At 38.8% G+C, this 24109-nt stretch overlaps 1 protein-coding gene across 1 annotated transcript in view; it reads left to right on the forward strand.

Annotated features, from left to right (window-relative positions):
* The first annotated feature begins 16468 nt into the window (after window positions 1-16468).
* Window positions 16469-24109, forward strand: part of LOC128658034 (oocyte zinc finger protein XlCOF6.1-like) — a 71440-nt gene continuing 63799 nt past the window's right edge. Inside the window, exons 1-2 of the mRNA XM_053712481.1 lie at window positions 16469-16544; window positions 18954-19061. Coding sequence (XP_053568456.1) covers window positions 16469-16544; window positions 18954-19061 — 184 coding nt within the window. The remainder of the gene's footprint in view (window positions 16545-18953; window positions 19062-24109) is intronic.

The following is a 24109-nucleotide window of genomic DNA, read 5'->3' on the forward strand; positions in this document are numbered from 1 at the left end:
ACTGAGCTCTGCCTGTTTAACCCCTAAACTGCTGGATTGCCTAATTGTTACTGAACTCTGCCTGTCTGACCACTCTGCCTGTTTAACCCCTAAACTGCTGGATTTGCCTAATTGTTACTGAGCTCTGCCTGTTTAACCCCTAAACTGCTGGATTGCCTAATTGTTACTGAGCTCTGCCTGTTTAACCCCTAAACTGCTGGATTGCCTAATTGTTACTTAACTCTGCCTGTCTGACCACTCTGCCTGTTTAACCCCTAAACTGCTGGATTGCCTAATTGTTACTGAACTCTGGATTACCTAATTGTTACTGAACTCTGCCTGTTTAACCCCTAAACGGTTACCGTGGTGTCGTTATGATGTTTTCTCACCTCTCCCGTCAGCAGGTAGAGAATCTCCAGGATGTGATTCAGGATCTGCTCAGGCAGCTTCTTCTTCATCTTGTTCATGGTCAGCGATATTGTGTAATACTAAGACCTGCACCTGTGGGGAACACATAACAGAAATGAAACACCTGGAAAAAATGACCAAACAAAAACAGATGTACACATGTAAGACAAATTCAGTGCAAGACTGAAAAAAGAATGTACTTAAAAAGCACTCAACAACACAAATTAATGTACAAATTACTTGACATAAGTGGACAGAAAAATATATATACACTAGTGGAGGTGTCTGCTTTGAGGCGTGTAAAATTTAAGTTTTATTTCACAAACATAAAAAGAAATTATAACTATACACACAATTAAAAACACAGTTACGGTGGAACCCCCCCAGGATATAAGAAATACATATACTGTATAGACAAGCTCCTAAATTGTGTATAGGTGTTGCCTGGCAGATTATAAAATCGTAACCCACACGAATTTATACAGGTGTCCCAGTGTAAAATCGGTCACATTCAGTTATATGATCACTTAGGCTGGAGAATACAGAAATAATTGGGGCCCAGTTGGATGTAACAGGCTGGGTGGTGGGGTAGCCTGCAGGTATAGATTCATCCAAAATGGTAGCCCACCACTGTTAATATTAGAGGGTCCGGTATTAGGAACCGAACCCACCTATATTTATTTTGGGAGCCCCCCCGAGCATTGGTATTCACCAAAGGTATATATCACTAAGATTAATAATTGTAGTGGACCTGTAATTTTATCCCGCGAAAGGAACAGACCAAGGCTGTGGAGGACATTTTACAAAGTACAGACGTTAGTGAAGGACACCAAGGTACATTTAAAATTACAGAGAGGGTAGTGGATACATGGTGGAATAGCCATCCAGCAGAAGTGGTAGAGACAGTAAAGTAGTTTTAAAAAGCATGGGATAGGCATAAGGTTATGCTAGATATAAGATAAGGCCAGGAACTAATGAAGTATTCAGAAACTTGGGCAGACTTGATAGGTCGAATGGTTCCTATCTCCCATCATATTCTATGTTTCTATAAGTCAGGAGAGCAACACTGCTGTCACAAGTACAAATTAGTCATCTAATCAAACAAGTTTAAAATAACATTTATATAAAGACTGCTTGTGGTATTACCTTTTTATTTTTTTTGGTTATATTGAGAGTCTGCAACTCCTGACCAAACCCAACCACCTTGATGTTAATTGCATGACCATCATGGTTGGTTACTTACTTGGTTTACGTAAGGTTTGTTAGAGTAGGCAGGGGTCTTCTACACACAGACACCAGCACCATGCTGCCGCACAGATCAAGCAATTGGGATGGGTCACGACTCACAGTTAGTTGATTGCAGGCAGCTTGCTCCTTCCCTCACTTTCCCGCTACTAAGCGTGTCACCGATTGGGTCAAGGAGGAGTGAGGACCAGCAATCATCTGTCCTACTCCTCCCTCCCCTCTGCAAAACGGGTGGTGGACACTGCAAGGGCCAGTCACGGACACCAGTGTCTGTGTATGGACACCTTGCCTATCCCTGGAACAGACCAGAGTTGGTTATACTGCAGCAAGGAGTAATGTATATAGCTTAGGTTAAAAAAGAACACAAAGGTCACATTTTTTTTTTATCTTTTAATTTACAAGAAATAATCATAAGGGCTTAATATAAATTCCAGTGATATTCCAACAGAGTGTGGTAATACCCTTACATGTTCCCTATGTGGTTCCAAACAGTAATATTATCGAGGTTAAATCTAGTGTAGCAAGCTATATAGATTAGTCAGGGTAATCTGCAACTGTCAGAGGTTAATATTGCCCCTATTTTAGGTGATCATCCTGACAAACACTACAGTAGCTTATAAATAGATACTTATAACTAGAGAACTGCTCGACACAAACGCGCATCTGTGATTGCTACCTATACCTACATGAAACCACCATTTGAGCGCTCTCAGCGCTGATATAAACAATGTGCCACAGTATAACCACGTGACTCCAGCGATCGAATGGTAAAACGAAATACAAGAAGCATTTTTGGTGTCCAGCCCAACTACTATAGTTCTCCTTAGTTGGTGGTCGAGGCAGTCACGTGACTTAAATGTCACAAGTCCTTTAGCTGGATAGGACCTAGCGTCTATCGTCTCAGTGTTCACTGTTCAACGGGTTTCAAAGGTAAACATGAGATAAACATGAACCTTGATATACCTGTACAGTATATGTATTTATGTTTGTGCTTATGAGGCAGCAGGAACTGGTGTGTGTTAGAAGGAACCTCTCGAGTCTATTATATTTTCTATCTGTATATAAGGAACTGAGGAGAAGACAGTGTATGCGAGTGAGCCGGCAGAGGGAACATCTCTATGATTTATATCTTATATACATTTAGGTACTGGGCAGGGTGCTGTGTGTGAGGCAGAGGAAACCTCTATAATATATATTTGTATACACAGTTTAGTACTGGACAGGGTGCTGTTTGAGGCATATACAGTACTGGGCAGGGTTCTGTTTGTGAGGCAGAGGGACAGGGTGCTGTTTGAGGCAGAGGGTTCCTCTCTATAATATATATCTGTATATACAGTACTGGGCAGGGTGCTGTGTGTGTGAGGCAGAGGGAACCTTTCTATAATATATATATCTGTATATACAGTACTGGGAAGGGTGTTTTGTGTATGGCAGAGGGAACCTCTATAATATATATCTGTATATACAGTACTGGGCAGGGTACTTTGTGTATGGCAGAGGGAACCTTTCTATAATATATATATATATATATATATCTGTATATACAGTACTGGGCAGGGTTCTGTTTGTGAGGCAGAGGAAACCTCTTTAATATATATTTGTATACACAGTTTAGTACTGGGCAGGGTGCTGTTTGAGGCAGAGGGTTCCTCTCTATAATATATATCTGTATATACAGTACTGGGCAGGGTGCTGTGTGTGTGAGGCAGAGGGAACCTTTCTATAATATATATATATATATCTGTATATACAGTACTGGGCAGGGTGTTTTGTGTACGTCAGAGGGAACCTTTCTATAATATATATATATATATATATATATATATATATATATATATATATATATATATATATATATATATATATATATATATATATATATATATATATATATAAAATCTGTATATATAGTACTGGGCAGGGTGTTTTGTGTATGGCAGAGGGAACCTCTATAATATATATCTGTATATACAGTTAATTATTGAACAGGATGGAGGGAACCTCTGTATAATATATTTCTGTTTATACAGTGCTTGGCAGGGTGCTGTGTGTGAGACAGAGGGATTTTCTCTATAATATATATCTGTATATACAGTACTGGGCAAAGGGAACCTCTCTATAATATATATCTGTATATACAGTACTGGGCAAAGGGAACCTCTCTATAATATATATCTGTATATACAGTACTGGGCAGGGTGCTGTGTGTGATGCATAAGGATTGTCTCTATAATATGTATCTTTATATACAGTACTGGGCAGAGGGAACCTCTCTACAATATACCGTATATCTGTAATTACAGTTCAGTGTGAGGCAGAGGGAATCTCTTTATAATATATTTCTGTATATACAGTTCAGTACTCAGCAGGGTGCTGTGTGTGAGACAAGGGGAACCTCTCTATCTCTCTATAATAGTACTGGGCAGGGTGCTGTGTGGGGGGCAGTGGGAACCTCTGTATAATATATATCTGTATATACACTGCTAACCAGGGTGCTGTGTGTGAGGCAGAGTGAGCCTCTCTATAATATATATCTGTATATATAGTGCTAACCAGGGTGCTGTGTGTGAGGCAGAGGGAACGTCTATATAATATATTTCTGTATATACAGTATTGGGCATTGTGCTGTGTGTGAGGCGGAGGCAACCTCTGTAATATATATATTTTTGTATATACAGTACTGGACAGGGTGCTGTGTGTGAGGCAAAGGGAGCCTCTCTATAATATATATATTTGTATTTACAGTACTGGCCAGGGTGCTGTGTATGTGAGGCAGAGGAAGCCTCTCTATAATGTATATCTGTATATACAGTATTGGGTATTGTGCTGTGTGAGAGGCAGAGGGAACCTCTCTATAATGTATATCTGTATATACAGTACTGGGCAGGGTGCTTTATGTGAGGCAGAGGGAGCCACTCAATCATAGACTGTATATATTTGTAAATGCAGTACTGGGCATTGTGGTGTGTGAGAAGCAGAGAGAGCCTCTCTATTAGTGATGCACCGAAATGGAAATTCTGGACCGAATCCGAAAATCCGGGATGCACTTGGCCGAAAACCGAAACATACCGAAAATGTGCTTTTTCAAATTAATTTTTTTAGTTTTTTTTTTTGCATAATTGGAGCCAATAAAAAAGCCCACACTTTTATTGAAAGTAATACACTAAAATTGGACCAAAATATCTTAAAACAATAATATGCTACACAATAATTTTAACAAGAAATAAAAAAAAAAGAAAAAAATGCAATTTTCGGCCAAAATGTTTCCTTACTTAAAACAATTATAAATATCAATATACTGTATTCTTCATTTAGTTATATGTAACAGAATCATATTTAACTGTTTGGTTTTTTTTACCAATTATCCAAATAAAGTATAGTCCTAGAAAACTCATTATATGCAGAACAGTAAGTCAAGTAATAAACTTAAACAGCAGCTCTAGGCTAGCATCAAATTTGAAACATGCTACACAATAATTTTACCGAAAATAACAGGCAAAAAAGCCGAAAACCGAAATAGCCAAAAAGGCTATTTTCGGCCGAAACTTTCTGCGGCCGAAATTTCGGTGCATCCCTACTCTCTATAATAAATATTTGTATATACAGTACTGGGCATTGTGCTGTGTGAGGCAGAAGGAACATGTGTATATTATATATCTGTATATACAGTACACTGGGCAGGTTGCTGTGTTTGAAGCAGAGGGAACTGGGCAACTGTATCAAATATAAAAACATAAGAAGGCGCCGCAATGGTGCAGATCAAAAAGGACTGAAAAACTCCATACAATATATACAGGGTACTCTCAGAGTAGTAGGCACTAAATAGTGCGAGTCAAGCCTCCTGAACTCTTTCTAGGCGTTCAGATAGCTCACACAGGCAAATACTGCTCCGTCCTCTTCCAAACGTGGGTCTGCAAATCAAACAGGTTATCCGCAGTGCATAGCTGATAGATCCTCTTTGTAGAGTAGGATCCTTCCGTTCACTCAATAGCAATATGCCCCACACACTTCAACGGAGGGGGCAGATACAAAGTAAGGGCTTCCAATTGAAACACGCTGACAAAGCCTATATGATTAAAGGACTTTATTAAAAACAAGCTTAAAACGTATCACAACACATTTGTCAGTCTGTAAAGGACTGTTTCATCAGTTGAATATACATGAAAGGTTAGCACAGCTTATAAAGGGCCCTAACTGTGAAAAGCGCTACACCTGTTTGCACACTCAAACAGGCAAATTAGAAAAGATGATAGGTTGATACCTTAAATTAGCATATAGTCCCTTGATAGGCGCAATGAACCACGTAAGACGTATGTACCTGGGGTCAAGTTGCCAATGGATAAAAATCAAAAGATGGGATTAGAGCACAATAACGTGCATTTAAACAACTCTAATCGGAAATATATATATAATAATAAAAATATGCCAGAAAATAAATAAGTTGCCAAAATAAAATCATATAAAAAAGTTGTCAATATCACAACATTTATTTATTGGTGGCCCAATCACAGATACGATACATCTGTAGCTATTTGTAATATATACAAAGCTAGTAAATAGAAAAGTGGATGCACCGTTGTAAGGTATATCCAAAAAGACCAGGATACCTGCACCAACCTGAAATAAATAACTAAACAACAAATAATTATGTTGCCAAAAGATTTATAGATGAAATCATAATAAATACATTTATAATAAATACCTATACAAATATATATACAAATACAAACAAAACACAGAGACACACATAAAGAAGACAACACATGGGCCGCTCATGCAGCTCAAACAGAGACTAAGCCGGCTATAATAATGTATGTATTGCTGATTACTACACTGTAAAGTGCCAAATTCTAACAAACAGTTCTACTAAACGGCTACAGATGCACATCCATAAATGGAAACTTGATAGTAGATTCAATAAGCAATTCACAAGTAGCAGTTAGTAGCAGTACACGTTAGTGACAGTAGATAACATGCAAAGCAGCATACGTAGCAGATAGCAAGAAAATCCTGTAGAAGCTAGCCAGTCATGTAGTGTCAAAGCAATTATGTGCAACAAACATAAAATATGCAAAGTCACTGTAAGAGCTGGCGTTGGATTCCGCTATAACCCTGTGTGGGGTATCCACATGAATGGTGTAAGTGTACGGGAGAGGGTTAAACTTCATGTAAACATCCATAAGTGGACAAGCAAAAGATCCATACCATATCCAGGAGTCTTAAATGTTACCTCTCCCTCCTGGTTTGAACGATAGAATAATGCAGTCCTCACTCACTACTCCTCCACACAGGGAAAACAGTAATAGCTGGATGTCTAGATGGAAATGACAAGTGGGGGGATCCCACGGATGCTGTGGGTTCATGTGGATACCCCACACAGGGTTTTAGCGGAATCCAACACCAGCTCTTACAGTGACTTTGCATATTTTATGTTTGTTGCAGCATCATTGCTTTGACACTACATGACTGGCTAGCTTCTACAGGATTTTCTTGCTATCTGCTACGTATGCTGCTTTGCATGTTATCTACTGTCACTAACGTGTACTGCTACTAACTGCTACTTGTGAATTGCTTATTGAATCTACTATCAAGTTTACATTTATGTACATCTGTAGCCGTTTAGTAGAACTGTTTGTTAGAATTTGGCACTTTACAGTGTAGTAATCAGCAATACATACATTATTATAGCCGGCTTACTCTCTGTTTGAGCTGCATGAGGGGCCCATGTGTTGTCTTCTTTATGTGTGTCTCTGTGTCTTGTTTGTATTTGTATATATATTTGTATAGGTATTTATTATAAATGTATTTATTATGATTTCATCTATAAATCTTTTGGCAATATAAATATTTATTGTTTAGTTATTTATTTCAGGTTGGTGCAGGTATCTGTGGTCCTTTAAAGAGTAGGGGTTTCTATAAATGTAACAGAAAAAAATGTGGTCTGTGTCCTTTTACTTGGGGGGGGGGGGGGGGGGGAAACTAGCTATACTTCATCCAGTACTAATGAAACTTTTAATATAGATGCTCACTTCACTTGTGATTCGACATATGGGGTATACCTTTTGGAGTGTGTTTGTGGAATCCAATATATAGGTAGAAAGTGTAGACCCCCTCAAAAAAATGTGGGGTGAGCATATGGGGAACATCAAAAACACCCTTATGAACCATAGTGTCCCTAGACATAGCATCGGTTTTCATCATGGTGCATTAGATACTTTTAGGATTTTCCCCATTTAGCATATACCCAATACTTGGGGTCGGAACAGGTTTGTCCGTTTACGCCAAAGGGAAACCTTTTGGATTTGGAAATTGAAAACGTTAAATCCCTTTAGTCTAAATGAGAATATCGATATGGCTGCCTTCAACTGAAAATTGACGTTTTACTCATGTACTGTATAGATGGATCTGTCTTATCGAAAGAGTTTCTTTATTTTTATATCCGCTTTGGTTTCTACAATTATATGTATAGATATAACAGGTTTTTCCCACCCTAATATATATTTGTCACGATCATAGTCTGACACATTGGTTTTATGATCATATATATATTTTTTTTAGTCTGTCCTTACATTACATTTCTATTCCCGATCTGGGGACAATTGCATGTTGTTTTTCAATATGATGCTGGCAACCCTCATGTGATGTATAGTATATTTTGCTCATTTGTAGATCCTCAAATGTTGTAAGTGATCTGCCTACACCTGTTCTATAAGCGCATACCTTAACATAAATTACAAATAGTTACAGATGTATCATATCTTTGATTGGGCCACCAATAAATAAATGTTGCGATATTGACAATTTTTTATATGATTTTATTTTGGCAATTTATTTATTTTCTGGCATTTTTTTATTATTATATATATTTTTCCTATTTAGAGTTGTTTAAATGCACGTTATTTTGTTCTAATTCCATCTTTTGATTTTTTTCCCCCCATTGGCTACTTGACCCCAGGTACACACGTCTTACGAGGTTCATTGCGCCTATCAGGGGAACATATGCTAATTTAAGGTATCAACCTATCACCTTTTCTAATTTGTCTGTTTGAATGTGCAAACAGGTATAGTGCTTTTCACAGTTAGGGCCCTTTATAAGCTGTGCTGACCTTTCATGTATATTCACCTGATGAAACAGTCCTTTACAGACTGAGAAACGCGTTGTGATAGGTTTTAAGCTTGTTTTTAATAAAGTCCTTTAATCATATAGACTTTGTCAGCACATTTAAATTTTGAAGCCCTTACTTTGTATCTGCCCCCTCTGTTGAAGTGTGTGAGGCATATTGCTATTGAGTGAACGGAAGGATCCTACTCTACATAGAGGATCTATCAGCTGTGCACTGCGGATAACCTGTTTGATTTGCAGACCCACATTTGGAAGAAGATGGAGCAATATTTGCCTGTGTGAGCTATCTGAGCGGCTCGAAAGAGTTCAGGAGACTTGCACTGTTTAGTGCCTTCTACTCTGTATATATTGTATGGAGTTTTTCTGTCCAATTTGATCTGCACCATTGCGGCGGCGTCTTCTTTTTTTTATATTTGATACAGTGATCGTTGCTCATTTGCCGTGTTGAGCCTGGGAAGGAGACAGCAGCCATCAAGTGTCCTGGAATCATAAGACGTTTTCTGTGTCACATTGCTATACCGTTAACCCTGGTATTTAAGGAGGACTTGAGTGCATCTTGTCCCCCTTGGTTTTTTATGTTGCTTTTTCTGTGATGTTTTTATGCTGCATACCAGTTCTTTACTAGAAGGCATTTTGATTTAACATGTTGTCTTATGCACTTCAAGCATATATGTATTTACATTTCTTGTAGCACTGTTCACTTTTTTATATATAAATATCACATATTTTTTTGTCTTTTTGACATCAGGCGTGTCCAGCTTATATATATTTGTTTATATATTTTTGGTACAGTACTGGGCAATGTGCTGTATGTGAGGCAGAGGGAACCTCTCTATAATATATATCTGTATATACAGTATTGGGCAGGGTCCTGTGTTTGAGGCAGAGGGAACCTCTCTATAATATATATCTGTATATACAGTACTGGGCAGGGTGCTGTGTTTGAGGCAGAGGGAACCTCTCTATAATATATATCTGTATATACAGTACTGGGCAGGGTGCTGTGTTTGAGGCAGAGGGAACCTCTCTATAATATATATCTGTATATACAGTACTGGACAGGGTGCTGTGTTTGAGGCAGAGGGAACCTCTCTATAATATATATCTGTATATACAGTACTGGGCAGAGGGAACCTCTCTATAATATATATCTGTATATACAGTACTGGGCAGGGTGCTGTGTTTGAGGCAGAGGGAACCTCTCTATAATATATATCTGTATATACAGTACTGGGCAGAGGGAACCTCTCTATAATATATATCTGTATATACAGTACTGGGCAAAGGGAACCTCTCTATATAATATATATCTGTATATACAGTACTGGGCAGGGTGCTGTGTTTGAGGCAGAGGGAACCTCTCTATAATATATATCTGTATATACAGTACTGGGCAGGGTGCTGTGTTTGAGGCATAGGGAACCTCTCTATAATATATATCTGTATATACAGTACTGGGCAGGGTGCTGTGTGTGAGGCAGAGGGAACCTCTCTATAATATATATCTGTATATACAGTACTGGGCAGGGTGCTGTGTTTGAGGCAGAGGGAACCTCTCTATAATATATATCTGTATATACAGTACTGGGCAGGGTGCTGTGTTTGAGGCATAGGGAACCTCTCTATAATATATATCTGTATATACAGTACTGGGCAGGGTGCTGTGTGTGAGGCAGAGGGAACCTCTCTATAATATATATCTGTATATACAGTACTGGGCAAAGGGAACCTCTCTATAATATATATCTGTATATACAGTACTGGGCAGGGTGCTGTGTTTGAGGCATAGGGAACCTCTTTATAATATATATCTGTATATACAGTACTGGGCAGGGTGCTGTGTGTGAGGCAGAGGGAACCTCTCTATAATATATATCTGTATATACAGTACTGGGCAAAGGGAACCTCTCTATAATATATATCTGTATATACAGTACTGGGCAGGGTGCTGTGTTTGAGGCAGAGGGAACCGCTGCATAGTGTTAAATGTTGAAAACCTGTGTTTAATGGAACCTCTTTATACTACTGTACATATGTACATGAGGTGCTGTAGGAGGGGGTGATGCATGTGAAGCAGAGGGGATCTCTCTGTAGGTTTAAAGGGACATGAAACCCCAAAATGTTCTTTCATGATTTAGGTAGAACACACAATTATAAACAACTTTCGAGTTTACTTCTATTATAAAATTTGCTTCATTCTCTCGGTATCATTTGTTGAAGGAGCAGCAATGCACTACTGGTTTCTAACTGAACACATGGGAGAGCCAATGACAATCAGTGTGTGTGTGTATATATATATATATATGCAGCCACCAATCAGCAGCTAGAACTTAGGTTCTTTGCTGCTCCTGAGCTTACCAAGATAAATCTTTCAGCAAAGAATAACAAGAGAAGGAAGCAAATTAAATAATAGAAGTAAATTGGAAAGTTGTATGCTCTGTCTAAATCATGAATGTCTAATTATCCGTTTACTGTCCCTTTTAAGTGTCTGTATATAAGGTTCGGTTGAGGAGATGTGTATGAGACAGAGATAATCTCTCTCTAGTGTTTTGTCTGTATATAAGATGCTGGGGTGAGACAGATACAGGGGACGTAGAAGACATTGGTTACAATTGTTATAAAAAAACACATTATTTTACATTTTATGCACACTGGCAACCCCTGCAGTACACCAGCCTTTAATTTTAGTTCTGCTGTGCAGTTCTTAAAGTAATACAAAACCCAATTTATTTATTTCATGATTCAGATAAAACATGCAATTTCTTTCATATAGGTGGCGAGAGTCCACGCGTTGTTACTAATGGGATACACATTCCTACCAGGAGAGGCAAAGTTTCCCAAACTTCAAAGCCTATACATACCCCATCCACCTCACTCATATCTCAGTTTAAACTTTGCCTCCTTTGGAGGTGGTTAAAGTATGAAGTGCTTCAGTGATAGTTGCTTCAGTGTATATTGGAGTCCGGCTTCCCTCAGAGTTCAGTGCTTGTCACAGGGAAGTGAAGTGAGTATTGCTTCAGGTAACCATGTTTTTACCTTTGGAAAAAAACCTTATCATGGGCTTTCTAATGTACTCTTTTATATTTTTTTTGTGTTCTCTTTCTATCTTTATTTCAAAAAGCAGGAATGTAAGCATAGGAGCCAGCCCATTTTTTTGTTCAGCACCTAGTCAGCTACATTTAGTCACCAATCAGCAGGTGCTACCCAGGTTCTGAACCAAAAATGGGCCGGCTCCTATGTTTACATTCACGCTTTTCAAATAAAGATAGCAAAAGAACAAATAATTTTTTTTATAGAAGTACATTCGCAAGTTGCTTAAAATCGCATTCTCTATCTGAATCATAAAATAAAAAAAATTGGGTTTGTGTCAATGTATGGCCACGCAAGATCATTTTTTAGATGTTTGTCACCAATTTTTACCCATGCTCTCAAAGTTTCACCCCAGTATCTATACAAACAGCACCAGTTTAATGTGTTGGGAACCAGTTACTCATATATCACTTAGACTTTTGTTTTTATTCAACAGATATCTGAGATTTAACCCATTGGGTGCCAGTAAGACACACACACACACACACACACAGTGTAGTTGGGTGACCATTTGGCTGCGCTCAGGTGTTGCCATACACTGATACGTAAGTGCATCATTTCTCAAAATGTCACTCCTCTGTGAAACCAATTTTTTTTATTAGCTTCAAATTGAATTTTTATTTTTATTGTATCCTTTTTATTTATTTTTTTGGAAGGTGAACTGATGCTAAATGTGTTCTCATAAATTATTTTGGAAATAATGAATGTTGTTTGTCATGTACATTATTAAAAAAAAATACACACACACACTGGAACTGATTTTTAAATACAAAGATGTACAAAATGGTTAAAACAGCTTCAGCACAGGGTATCTCTCACTCACTTTTCTATCTCTTCTCTCTCATTTAGGCTGCTGTTACTGTGAAGATCACGCACAATACACGTCACTGCGTTCGTCAGTAAAGGAGAAACATTATAAGAATATCTGACAAATTCAGTTGCTGAACAAGACAATGTCTGACAAGAACCAAACCTTAGAGCTTCCTGTTGCATACGAAGGTAAGCAGAACGTCACGTGCATGTCACCTGGTGTTGTCATCAGAATGGGATAATATTTACAGTAACCAACCAGAGCCCCCATCTAATCACCTTAAAGGGACATAACAGGGGCTAAAGCTTTTTAAAACATTTTTTTAAAGGCATTGTGTCTTGTACATTGATTCTATATATGGCAGCGGTGCTTGTTATGAGAGCATACTGAGGTAGGCTCAGGAGTGTGCTTTATATATGGTAGCAGTGCTTGTCACAAGAGCATACTGAGGTAAGCCCAAGAGCACTCTATATGTGGCAGCAGTGCTTGTCATGAGAGCATACTGAGGTAGGCACAGGAACATGCTCTATATTTGGCAGCAGTGCTTATCATGAGAGCATACTGAGGTAGGCTCAGGATCGTGTTCTAAATATGGCAGCAGTGTTTCTCCTGAGAGCATAATGAGGAAGGCAAAAGAGCGAGCTCTGTATAGGGCAAAAGTGCTTGTCATGAGAGCATACTGAGGTAGACATAGGAGCATGCTCTGTATATGGCAGCAGTCCTTATCATGGAAGCATATTGAGGTAGGAACAGGTGCATATTCTGTATATGTCAACAGTGTTTGTCATGAGAGCATACAGAGGTATTCGCAAGAGGGTGTGCTTTATATTGCAGCAGTGTTTGTAACAAAATTATGCATAAAGTGCTTCAGACTCATGCACGCTCCTGAGTATACCAAGGTTTTGTATCATGGAAAAGAGCTACATTTGAACAAAGGATGCCAAGAGAAAAAGGTAAATGTAATAACATAAGGAGCATTGTTTGTTTTTACCCTAGCTGGGTGCATCTACAGACAACGTCACTGTGTGCAGCACTGAGGCATCTAATATTCTGTTACCGATGGTTACATAAACGTATTATATACAATATGGTGCAGCTCTTCAGTGTGTAACTGTGGGCAGAAGTATGTGCGGAGCTGGAGGTGTTGTGCTCTATTTCCCAGTGTTCTTTCCTTTCAGTGCAGCTGGTATTGTGATGGAGTCTAGCCGGTACTTCCTGTCACTAGTATTCGCTTGTCTATACGTCCTTCCTGGTTCACACAGCATGCAGCTTCCTATTTGTCCAGTTCTGTGTAATTGTGAATAAGCCTTTCCCCTTTTGAATGGCACTTATTTCTAACCAACTTTATCCAGGTTTGCTTGGTAACCTTTATTATATCAGTCATGTAAAACCTCACAGCACACTGGTATAGACTCTTGCATGCAGGGTCCTTTATCAGAGAATACTATTGTCATGAAACACACTGTTTAATAGCACACATTTATCAGTCAGGGGGATTCTTAAAGTGTGTCTCTCTTTTTAGTTAAAGGGACAGTCTGCTTAAAAATGTTTGTTTAAAAACATAGATACTCCCTTTATCGCCCATTCCCCAGTTTTGCATAACCAACACTGTTATATTATTACACTTTTTTACCTCTTTAATTACTGGTATCTAAGCCTCTGCATCCCACTTATCTCAGTGCTTTTTACAAACTTGCATTTTAGCAAATTAGTGCTGATTCCAGCGTAACTCCACAGGAGTGAGCACAATATTATCTATATGGCACACATGAATTAGTGCTGTCTGGCTGTGAAAATCTAAAACAAATGCACTGATATAAGAGACGGCCTGCAGGGGCTTAGAAACAGGCAGAGATTTAGAGGTTATAAAGTATATTAATATAACAATGTAGGTTGTGCAGAGCTGGGGAATGGGTAGTAAAGTCGTTATATATATTTTTAAACAATAAAAAAAATAATCACGTAGACTGTCCCCTTAAGGTGGATCAAGCAGTCATGTATACAAATAACTACAGTATTCATAATGCATGTTTTTCAACCCTTAGTTGGACCCTGTTAATCCTTAAAGTGGAACAGATTATTTTTTTTAGTTGTAAAAGAATAGAGGGAAAGGCTCATGGTGTGTGTATTTGATGCTTTTGACTTCCTAGAAAATAAACAATTTATTTTACAGGTGAATTATGCAGGTAACAGGTGAGTATGCACATATGTTATTTCTGAAGTATGCAGGTTATAGGTGAGTGTGCATGTATATTGTGTCTGAACTATGCAGGTTACAGGTGAATGCACATGATTGTGTCTGAAGTATGCAGGTTATAGGTGAGTGCGCATGTTTATTGTGTCTGAAGTATGCAGGTTATAGGTGAGTGCGCATGTATATTGTGTCTGAAGTATGCAGGTTATAGGTGAGTGCGCATGTTTATTGTGTCTGAAGTATGCAGGTTATAGGTGAGTGCGCATGTTTATTGTGTCTGAAGTATGCAGGTTATAGGTGAGTGCGCATGTTTATTGTGTCTGAAGTATGCAGGTTGTAGGTGAGTGTGCATGTATATTGTGTCTGAAGTATGCAGGTTATAGGTGAGTGCGCATGTTTATTGTGTCTGAAGTATGCAGGTTGTAGGTGAGTGTGCATGTATATTGTGTCTGAAGTATGCAGGTTATAGGTGAGTGCGCATGTTTATTGTGTCTGAAGTATGCAGGTTATAGGTGAGTGTGCATGTTTATTGTGTCTGAAGTATGCAGGTTGTAGGTGAGTGTGCATGTATATTGTGTCTGAAGTATGCAGGTTATAGGTGAGTGCGCATGTTTATTGTGTCTGAAGTATGCAGGTTATAGGTGAGTGCGCATGTTTATTGTGTCTGAAGTATGCAGGTTATAGGTGAGTGCGCATGTATATTGTGTCTGAAGTATGCAGGTTATAGGTGAGTGTGCCTGTATATTGTGTCTGAAGTATGCAGGTTATAGGTGAGTGCGCATGTATATTGTGTCTGAAGTATGCAGGTTGTAGGTGAGTGTGCATGTATATTGTGTCTGAAGTATGCAGGTTATAGGTGAGTGCGCATGTATATTGTGTCTGAAGTATGCAGGTTATAGGTGAGTGTGCCTGTATATTGTGTCTGAAGTATGCAGGTTATAGGTGAGTGCGCATGTATATTGTGTCTGAAGTATGCAGGTTATAGGTGAGTGTGCCTGTATATTGTGTCTGAAGTATGCAGGTTATAGGTGAGTGCGCATGTATATTGTGTCTGAAGTATGCAGGTTATAGGTGAGTGCGCATGTATATTGTGTCTGAAGTATGCAGGTTATAGGTGAGTGTGCCTGTATATTGTGTCTGAATTATGCAGGTTATAGGTGAGTGCGCATGTTTATTGTGTCTGAAGTATGCAGGTTACAGGTAAAAGACAAAAACAGAAAGCGCCCTCGAATCAAGTGACGTTTATTTAACAGGCGCACTACGTATAGTATAAGACACACTTACAGACTGTGAATAAAATCAGCATGTAGTCACAGATCACTGTGCAACTGGGCCACAGGAACTCCTCTCCGGGTTAGATCTAACAAACACCCAAATGCTATCCCAGCGCGCAACCCTCAGGATGACTTCCGGTTTGGGATACAGTGAACACCACTCGTAAATAATCTTTCACAATAGTTTAACAGAACAACTGGCATGTAAGCATATATATGCCAGATAATGATGCACAGTTTGGATTGTGGAGTTCACCGCAGTTTGTTTTTCTTCTTGTATGCAGGTTACAGGTGAGTGAGCAGGTTTATTATGTCTGAAGTATGCTGGTTATAGGTGAGTGTGCATGTATATTGTGTCTGAAGTATGCAGGCTAAAGGTGATTGTGCACATACGTTATGTCTCAAGTATGCAGGTTACAGGTGAGTACGCCCCTATGCCATTTCTGAAATATGCAGGTTACAGGTGATTGTGCCCGTATGTTGTGTATGACGTATGCAGGTTACAGGTGAGTATGCACATATGTTATGTATGAAGTATGCAGGTTAAATTGGAGTGTGCATGTTAACTGTGTCTGAAGTATGCACGTTACAGTGAGTTTGCAGGTTTATTGTGTCTGAAGTATGCAGGTTACAAGTGATTGTGCATGTATATTGTGTCTGAAGTATGCAGGTTATAGGTGAGTGTGCATGTATATTGTGTCTGAAGTATGCAGGTTATAGGTGAGTGTGCATGTATATTGTGTCTGAAGTATGCAGGTTATAGGTGAGTGTGCCTGTATATTGTGTCTGAAGTATGCAGGTTATAGGTGAGTATGCATGTTTATTGTGTCTGAAGTATGCAGGTTATAGGTGAGTGTGCCTGTATATTGTGTCTGAAGTATGCAGGTTATAGGTGAGTGTGCCTGTATATTGTGTCTGAAGTATGCAGGTTATAGGTGAGTGTGCCTGTATATTGTGTCTGAAGTATGCAGGTCATAGGCGAGTGTGCCTGTATATTGTGTCTGAAGTATGCAGGTTATATTTGAGTGCGTATGTATATTGTGTCTGAAGTATGCAGGTTATAGGTGAGTGTGCATGTATATTGTGTCTGAAGTATGCAGGCTAAAGGTGAGTGTGCCTGTATATTGTGTCTGAAGTATGCAGGTTATAGTTGAGTGTGCATGTATATTGTGTCTGAAGTATGCAGGTTATAGGTGAGTATGCATGTATATTGTGTCTGAAGTATGCAGGTTATAGGTGAGTGTGCCTGTATATTGTGTCTGAAGTATGCAGGTTATAGGTGAGTGTGCCTGTATATTGTGTCTGAAGTATGCAGGTTACAAGTGATTGTGCATGTATATTGTGTCTGAAGTATGCAGGTTATAGGTGAGTGTGCATGTATATTGTGTCTGAAGTATGCAGGTTATAGGTGAGTGTGCATGTATATTGTGTCTGAAGTATGCAGGTTATAGGTGAGTGTGCCTGTATATTGTGTCTGAAGTATGCAGGTTATAGTTGAGTGTGCATGTATATTGTGTCTGAAGTATGCAGGTTATAAGTGAGTGTGCATGTATATTGTGTCTGAAGTATGCAGGTTATAGGTGAGTATGCATGTTTATTGTGTCTGAAGTATGCAGGTTATAGGTGAGTGTGCCTGTATATTGTGTCTGAAGTATGCAGGTTATAGGTGAGTGTGCCTGTATATTGTGTCTGAAGTATGCAGGTTACAAGTGATTGTGCATGTATATTGTGTCTGAAGTATGCAGGTTATAGGTGAGTGTGCCTGTATATTGTGTCTGAAGTATGCAGGTTATAGTTGAGTGTGCATGTATATTGTGTCTGAAGTATGCAGGTTATAAGTGAGTGTGCATGTATATTGTGTCTGAAGTATGCAGGTTATAGGTGAGTATGCATGTTTATTGTGTCTGAAGTATGCAGGTTATAGGTGAGTGTGCCTGTATATTGTGTCTGAAGTATGCAGGTTATAGGTGAGTGTGCCTGTATATTGTGTCTGAAGTATGCAGGTTACAAGTGATTGTGCATGTATATTGTGTCTGAAGTATGCAGGTTATAGGTGAGTGTGCATGTATATTGTGTCTGAAGTATGCAGGTTATAGGTGAGTGTGCATGTATATTGTGTCTGAAGTATGCAGGTTATAGGTGAGTGTGCCTGTATATTGTGTCTGAAGTATGCAGGTTATAGTTGAGTGTGCATGTATATTGTGTCTGAAGTATGCAGGTTATAGGTGAGTATGCATGTATATTGTGTCTGAAGTATGCAGGTTATAGGTGAGTGTGCCTGTATATTGTGTCTGAAGTATGCAGGTTATAGGTGAGTGTGCCTGTATATTGTGTCTGAAGTATGCAGGTTATAGGTGAGTGTGCCTATATATTGTGTCTGAAGTATGCAGGTCATAGGTGAGTGTGCCTGTATATTGTGTCTGAAGTATGCAGGTTATAGGTGAGTGCGCATGTATATTGTGTCTGAAGTATGCAGGTTATAGGTGAGTGCGCATGTATATTGTGTCTGAAGTATGCAGGTTATAGGTGAGTATGCACCTATATTGTGTCTGAAGTATGCAGGTTACAGGTCAGTGTACATATGTTTTGTGAGTGTTCACATATGTTGTCTGAGACATGCAGGTTATAGATGAGTGTACACTCATGTTGTGTTTAAAATTCCCTTTCAGCTAAAAAGATGTAAGATAAGTAACACACAAGTAAGGGTTAGTATCACAGTGTGTGTATTTGGTGCTATTGGCTGTCTGGGAAATACACAAACTGTTTTATGGTAAAGTTATAAAAATTAGATCATGTGATATAAAAACTGAATCTGCTTTATTTTTACAGACGCAGATAATGCTGATATAGTGAAAGTTGAGATAACAGAAGAAGATCTGTATACGCGTGATCAGGCGAAGACTGATGAGGATGAAGTTCCTATAAATATGACTACAGGTGATAAATGCATATTAAAGGAACATTGTACAATAGATTTTTCTTTCCATAAATGTTTTGTAGATGATACGTTTATACAGCCCATCTGGGAGTGTTTTTGTAACAAAGTATAGTTTTGCTTATTTTTAATAACATTGTGCTGATCTGCAGACTCCTAACCAAGCCCCAAAGTATCAGATGTAGACTCAAGTCTACAGGTTCCTGCTTGCTCCTGTTTGTATAATGGTTATTTTCATATGCAGAATATACAAATAGGCTCAGCCCTGAAAAAAGCTCTCTTGAACAGTTTAAATCCTATAATGGGTGCAAGTAGCAGGGGTTACTGCATACCCCCTCATACAGAGCATCAATATACATAGAAATGCTACATCACAACAATTGTCTTCAAAAGATAGTTCCATTATTCAAAGCATAATATGCGAAGTTTCGGCTTCATAGGCCTTAATCATACATATGGTCAATATGCATAATTAAGGCCTGTAATGCTGAAACGTTGCATGTTATACTTTGAATAAAAGAACTATCTTTTGAAGACAATCGTGGTGCTGTGGCATTTCTATGTATATTGATGCTCTTTTCATATGCAGGAGAGGGGGGGATCTGCTTCTTGCTTTCTCAGCCCCTTTTCAGTGAGTGTCTCAGCCTATGCTCATCAACAGTGATAAACTGGGTGCTTCTAAGTACATTTTTTTTTTTTTTTTTTTTTTATTGAGGCATAAAGAAAATACAATTGAAAGCATCATTTGCTTCAGGAACAGAACAATAACCATAGTCAAGGAAAATAAAGAATACACAATATCATGACCGCTATGTACTGTATACATAAGTGAGTACATCATAACAGTCATGCGGCAAGTCGCAGAGATTAGACTATAAACAGATATAACAAATGCTAGATAACTGAGCCCCATTTTTTTGTATAGAGGAGTTCCCCTCATAATTGCATAAAGTGTAACACATATTACCCCAGTTAAACTCTAGCAGCTTCTCTTGGACTGCTGAAACTATAGAGAGGGAGATATCTGGGGGCATGTAGGGGAAAAAGATAAAAGGGCCATTTTTGGACCCACAGGAAAAAGCAAAATGATGAATAGGCCACTCTTGGACCTAAGGAGCGAAGTAACATAATATCTTATCAACCATATGGATTATAGGTTAACTATAAGAACAGAATGAATATTTAACCGTGACAGCATTCTTAACATTATCTCAATTAATTTTATAAGCCTTTCTAGACCTGTACTAAGGTGCCTATTCCCGCCTTATGCTAGGGCAAATAAGTTTAGATGGAGTCTAAGGCTTGGCTATCAAGGAATAACCTTTTAAAACCTCAACTAATACTTCCAGGTTGCTCCAAAATAAGGGCTAAACTAGAATATAGATAACACAAGGGATAAGCTCTGTGTTAGGGGGTAGACAATCCAATCTAGTATTAAGGTGCCATTTGATTGCTCATCTTAGACTATAAGACTCTAGGGGGGAACTAAAATACCGGTCTCACCACAATTATGTGGCCTGGAGCCATCTAAAACCCCAGTCAGAGTAAATTAGGTAGGTGTATGTCAAAATATAAATGCAGACCCTTATGGCTTGGAAAATAACCTATATGACTAATGGTGGGGAGTTATATAATTTTTATGATAGCAATGCAGTGGTAATCTTCTATGGGACATAAGCTAACAATATGAATTAATACTTCCCTTGTAATATAGGATAGGTACCTAGAAGAGTTATGACACCTAGGTATGTATCAACCAATGCTTATCTTTGCATCTTATAATTAGGCAGACCATAATAGCATAAATATATGAGTTGTATACAATCTCATCCCAAAATGATTTGTACAGTTTCACATCTGCAGGTCTGGGCGTCACACAAAACCCCACATACAACCCCACCTATTGTCACACATAGTCCATAGCCCTACAAACTAATAAATCACAATTGGAAGATAGCTGATGTGAGAGTCATATATATAGTAAAATAAAAAGGGTATTAGTGTGGCAAGTATCTTGGAGCTAACACTGTACACAATGTCCCGGTAAAAAGTCTCTGCTGCAGTTCCGTGAGCCAGAACTGTAGGGCAGTTACCTCAGATCTATGTACAGGGATCTGATCGCCCCTGTCTCCGGCCTGGGCCTCCCGGATCAAAAAGTTGGCACCGGTTACCTTTTGGGTCAATAAAAACCAAGCCTCTGTCAGCCGATTTCATGCTGCGCAAAATGTGACACTGATGCACAGAGTGGAGAGCTATATCCTTATCCTCCGTCTCTTCCCCATTGTGTTCCACACGGTGAGCCGGCTTTGCTCGTAACTGCTCCTCCCAGATTATCTCCTCTAAGTCCCGGTGCTCCAACAATACCGGAGGTGGCTTCACCCAGACACCAACGGCCTGGAAATTGTGTGCGCTCATCGATCTGATAGGCAAGGTACACGTAGCTGTTTTAGCCCTAGTCGCCTCCTTTACAAATAGTTGTCTCTCAGTGAGCAAGGTCCTTTGCTCTCTTGGGCCCATGAGTCTGTCCAAAGAGAAGTGCATATCCCCAGCGGAGCTCTCCCGGCCCCTTAAGTGACAGATCCGGTCGGTCTCAGCCAGAACTTGAGCTTGAGGCAAAGTGTCCGATGAGCTCAGGGTGGAGATCTGGGCACTCGGGTCCGTGTCTGACATCGCCACAGGGGCTCTTGGCATTGAGTATCGGGAACCAACTTGTTTTGCTAGCGCAGACACGCTACCCCACTCAGCTGACCAGGAGTGTAATAATTTCTCGTGATGTTCCATCAGTAGGTTTGTCACTGCTTCAAGCAGAAAGTTAACAATAGGCGCCATCTTTAGAAAGTGCTTGTACAGCGGGAAAGGCACTTATCCGTCTCTTATTCTGCCCAGTAAGGCAATTGCTGCACGATATAATCTTATATGGTATAATATGAAGGTGAATGATATGGCCAGAGATAATCCCTCTGGTTCGGTAACCCAGAATCATAGATCCCGGGGGGGGGTATATACACGGCAGCCTCAACAACATGTGTAGTATCACTGTATAGGCCTCTTGACCTCGTGGCAAAACACTATGAAGTTAGCTGAGGAACATAGGCAGGTCCGCTATCTGTCAGAAAGTCCCAGACTCCACTTAAATGACTTAAGGTAGTATTAAATCACAAAATAATAAGATAAAGTCGGAAAATAACTATAATGGGATCAAGTAAATTCAGGAGCTCTCTTCCAACACGTCCTTTTTTTTAAAAATATTTTTTATTGAGGCATTTCAAAATGTAAAGAAAACAATAACACTCACATTTGGTTCAAAATACAATCCGCTTTTACAAAATTTCTAGCTATTACATCATAGTCTATGTCCACATTATACATTTTAAGCAATCCATCTTGGCACAATCCTTATGGGACTCCACCTAAAGTGTTACTCTTATGATAGAATATTATTAAAACCTCAGATCAATTTTCTTTTTATGTGGGGTACACTGAAATGACGATCTTACAGGTAAGATTTATAACTAATATACTCTTTCTATACATTATAGTAAAATGACCTTCAAAGATATTTATGAGTGTACCCATACGCCCAATAGTAAGGGGAACGGGGTAATATTTAGAAAAATAAGCATTTTATATGTTCTGCAAACAGAAGGAAAAAGAAAAAGAAAAACAGGTGGTATAAAGGAATATAGAAGAATCAGTATCTCTGAACAGTGACTTAAAGTAGTCAAAACAAATTATCACCCACTTGTATTAAGGGATACACACTATGACCGCTAAATAAACTAATCTAAGGACAGCTTCAATGTCCCTTTGCATTATATATTTTCAGCTCCGAGATTAAAACTTCAAGCTAGGTCGTTACACTATACACCTATCGTATAATCTCATACCACCTAGAATAATTAAAATATATATTTGCTTCTTGTGATTGAAACATATAATTTGAAAGTATCAGGGAGAAGTTTCATAGAATCTGTGTTCCTTTGTTTAACCAGTAAACAGAAACTTGTGTAAGGCGGAGCTGGAGTTAAAGAATCTATATCCTCAGAGAGGTAGACGTATTGAACTATCAGGCTTAAGCATAAACTGAGAGGCAAAAGGGATCTAATACTAGTAAGAATTATATAAATATTGGGTGTAAGAATATAGGCATTCTAATATGATCTTTAATGTTTTACATGGATGCAGAAATATATCTACTTAGACCCTCACTAACATTTAATATTATGTGTGACAGATCTATGCCTTTGAAATAAAGGAGGCAGTATAGGATACCCATAAATACAAATAGTATAAACAATACAAGCAACAAACCATATGTTGTCATGAGCTATAAAAAGAAACATAATTTCAAAAACATAATTGATTATGAACAAAACTTTATCCCAAACATCAAGAACTATATCGACCATAGAGGTACCCTTGCAGCAAGAATATTCCATAGCGGGTTAAAACTTTCCAGAATAACCAGGCCCGAGATCAAGCCCCCCTGGCTGCCGGTGGCCCTTCCCCAGGTCCATGAACCTTTAAGAGTTTATTATCCCAGCATATCAGACAAAATGGGTTCTATTAGTATATATCTGCATGGACTATCAAAAATAACAAATGTTTCTATATAATTGGGAATATATCTATGAATGTCTGGGACAAAAGTGCTGCGTCACCTCTATCTAGTTTCTGAACTATCTCTTAAACTCCGGTTGTAATTAAAAGGAGCACCTGAGGTAAACAGTTCAACATAGCTCTAACTAATTAAACACCCAGTCGTTCCATTTTGCTATCTCTATGGCATCTAACTAATAAGTCATCATAAATGATATAACAATGGAGAGACATCTTAATATGTATCAGGATTATATATAAATGTAGGTATTGTCAGGGTGCCACGAATCAGACTGAGACGAGAAGTGCAAAAATAATCACACCTTTATTAATAGCAAAAAATAATAAAAAGTCCACAAGTCAAATAACAAGCCAGGAGTCAAAACCAGAGCTGGTAGTCAGACGAGCCGAGTCAGGAGCCAAAGCGAATAGTCAGACTAGCCGGAATCAG

The sequence above is a fragment of the Bombina bombina genome, chromosome 4 (assembly GCF_027579735.1).
Source record: "Bombina bombina isolate aBomBom1 chromosome 4, aBomBom1.pri, whole genome shotgun sequence".
NCBI classification, from domain to species: Eukaryota; Metazoa; Chordata; class Amphibia; order Anura; family Bombinatoridae; genus Bombina; species Bombina bombina.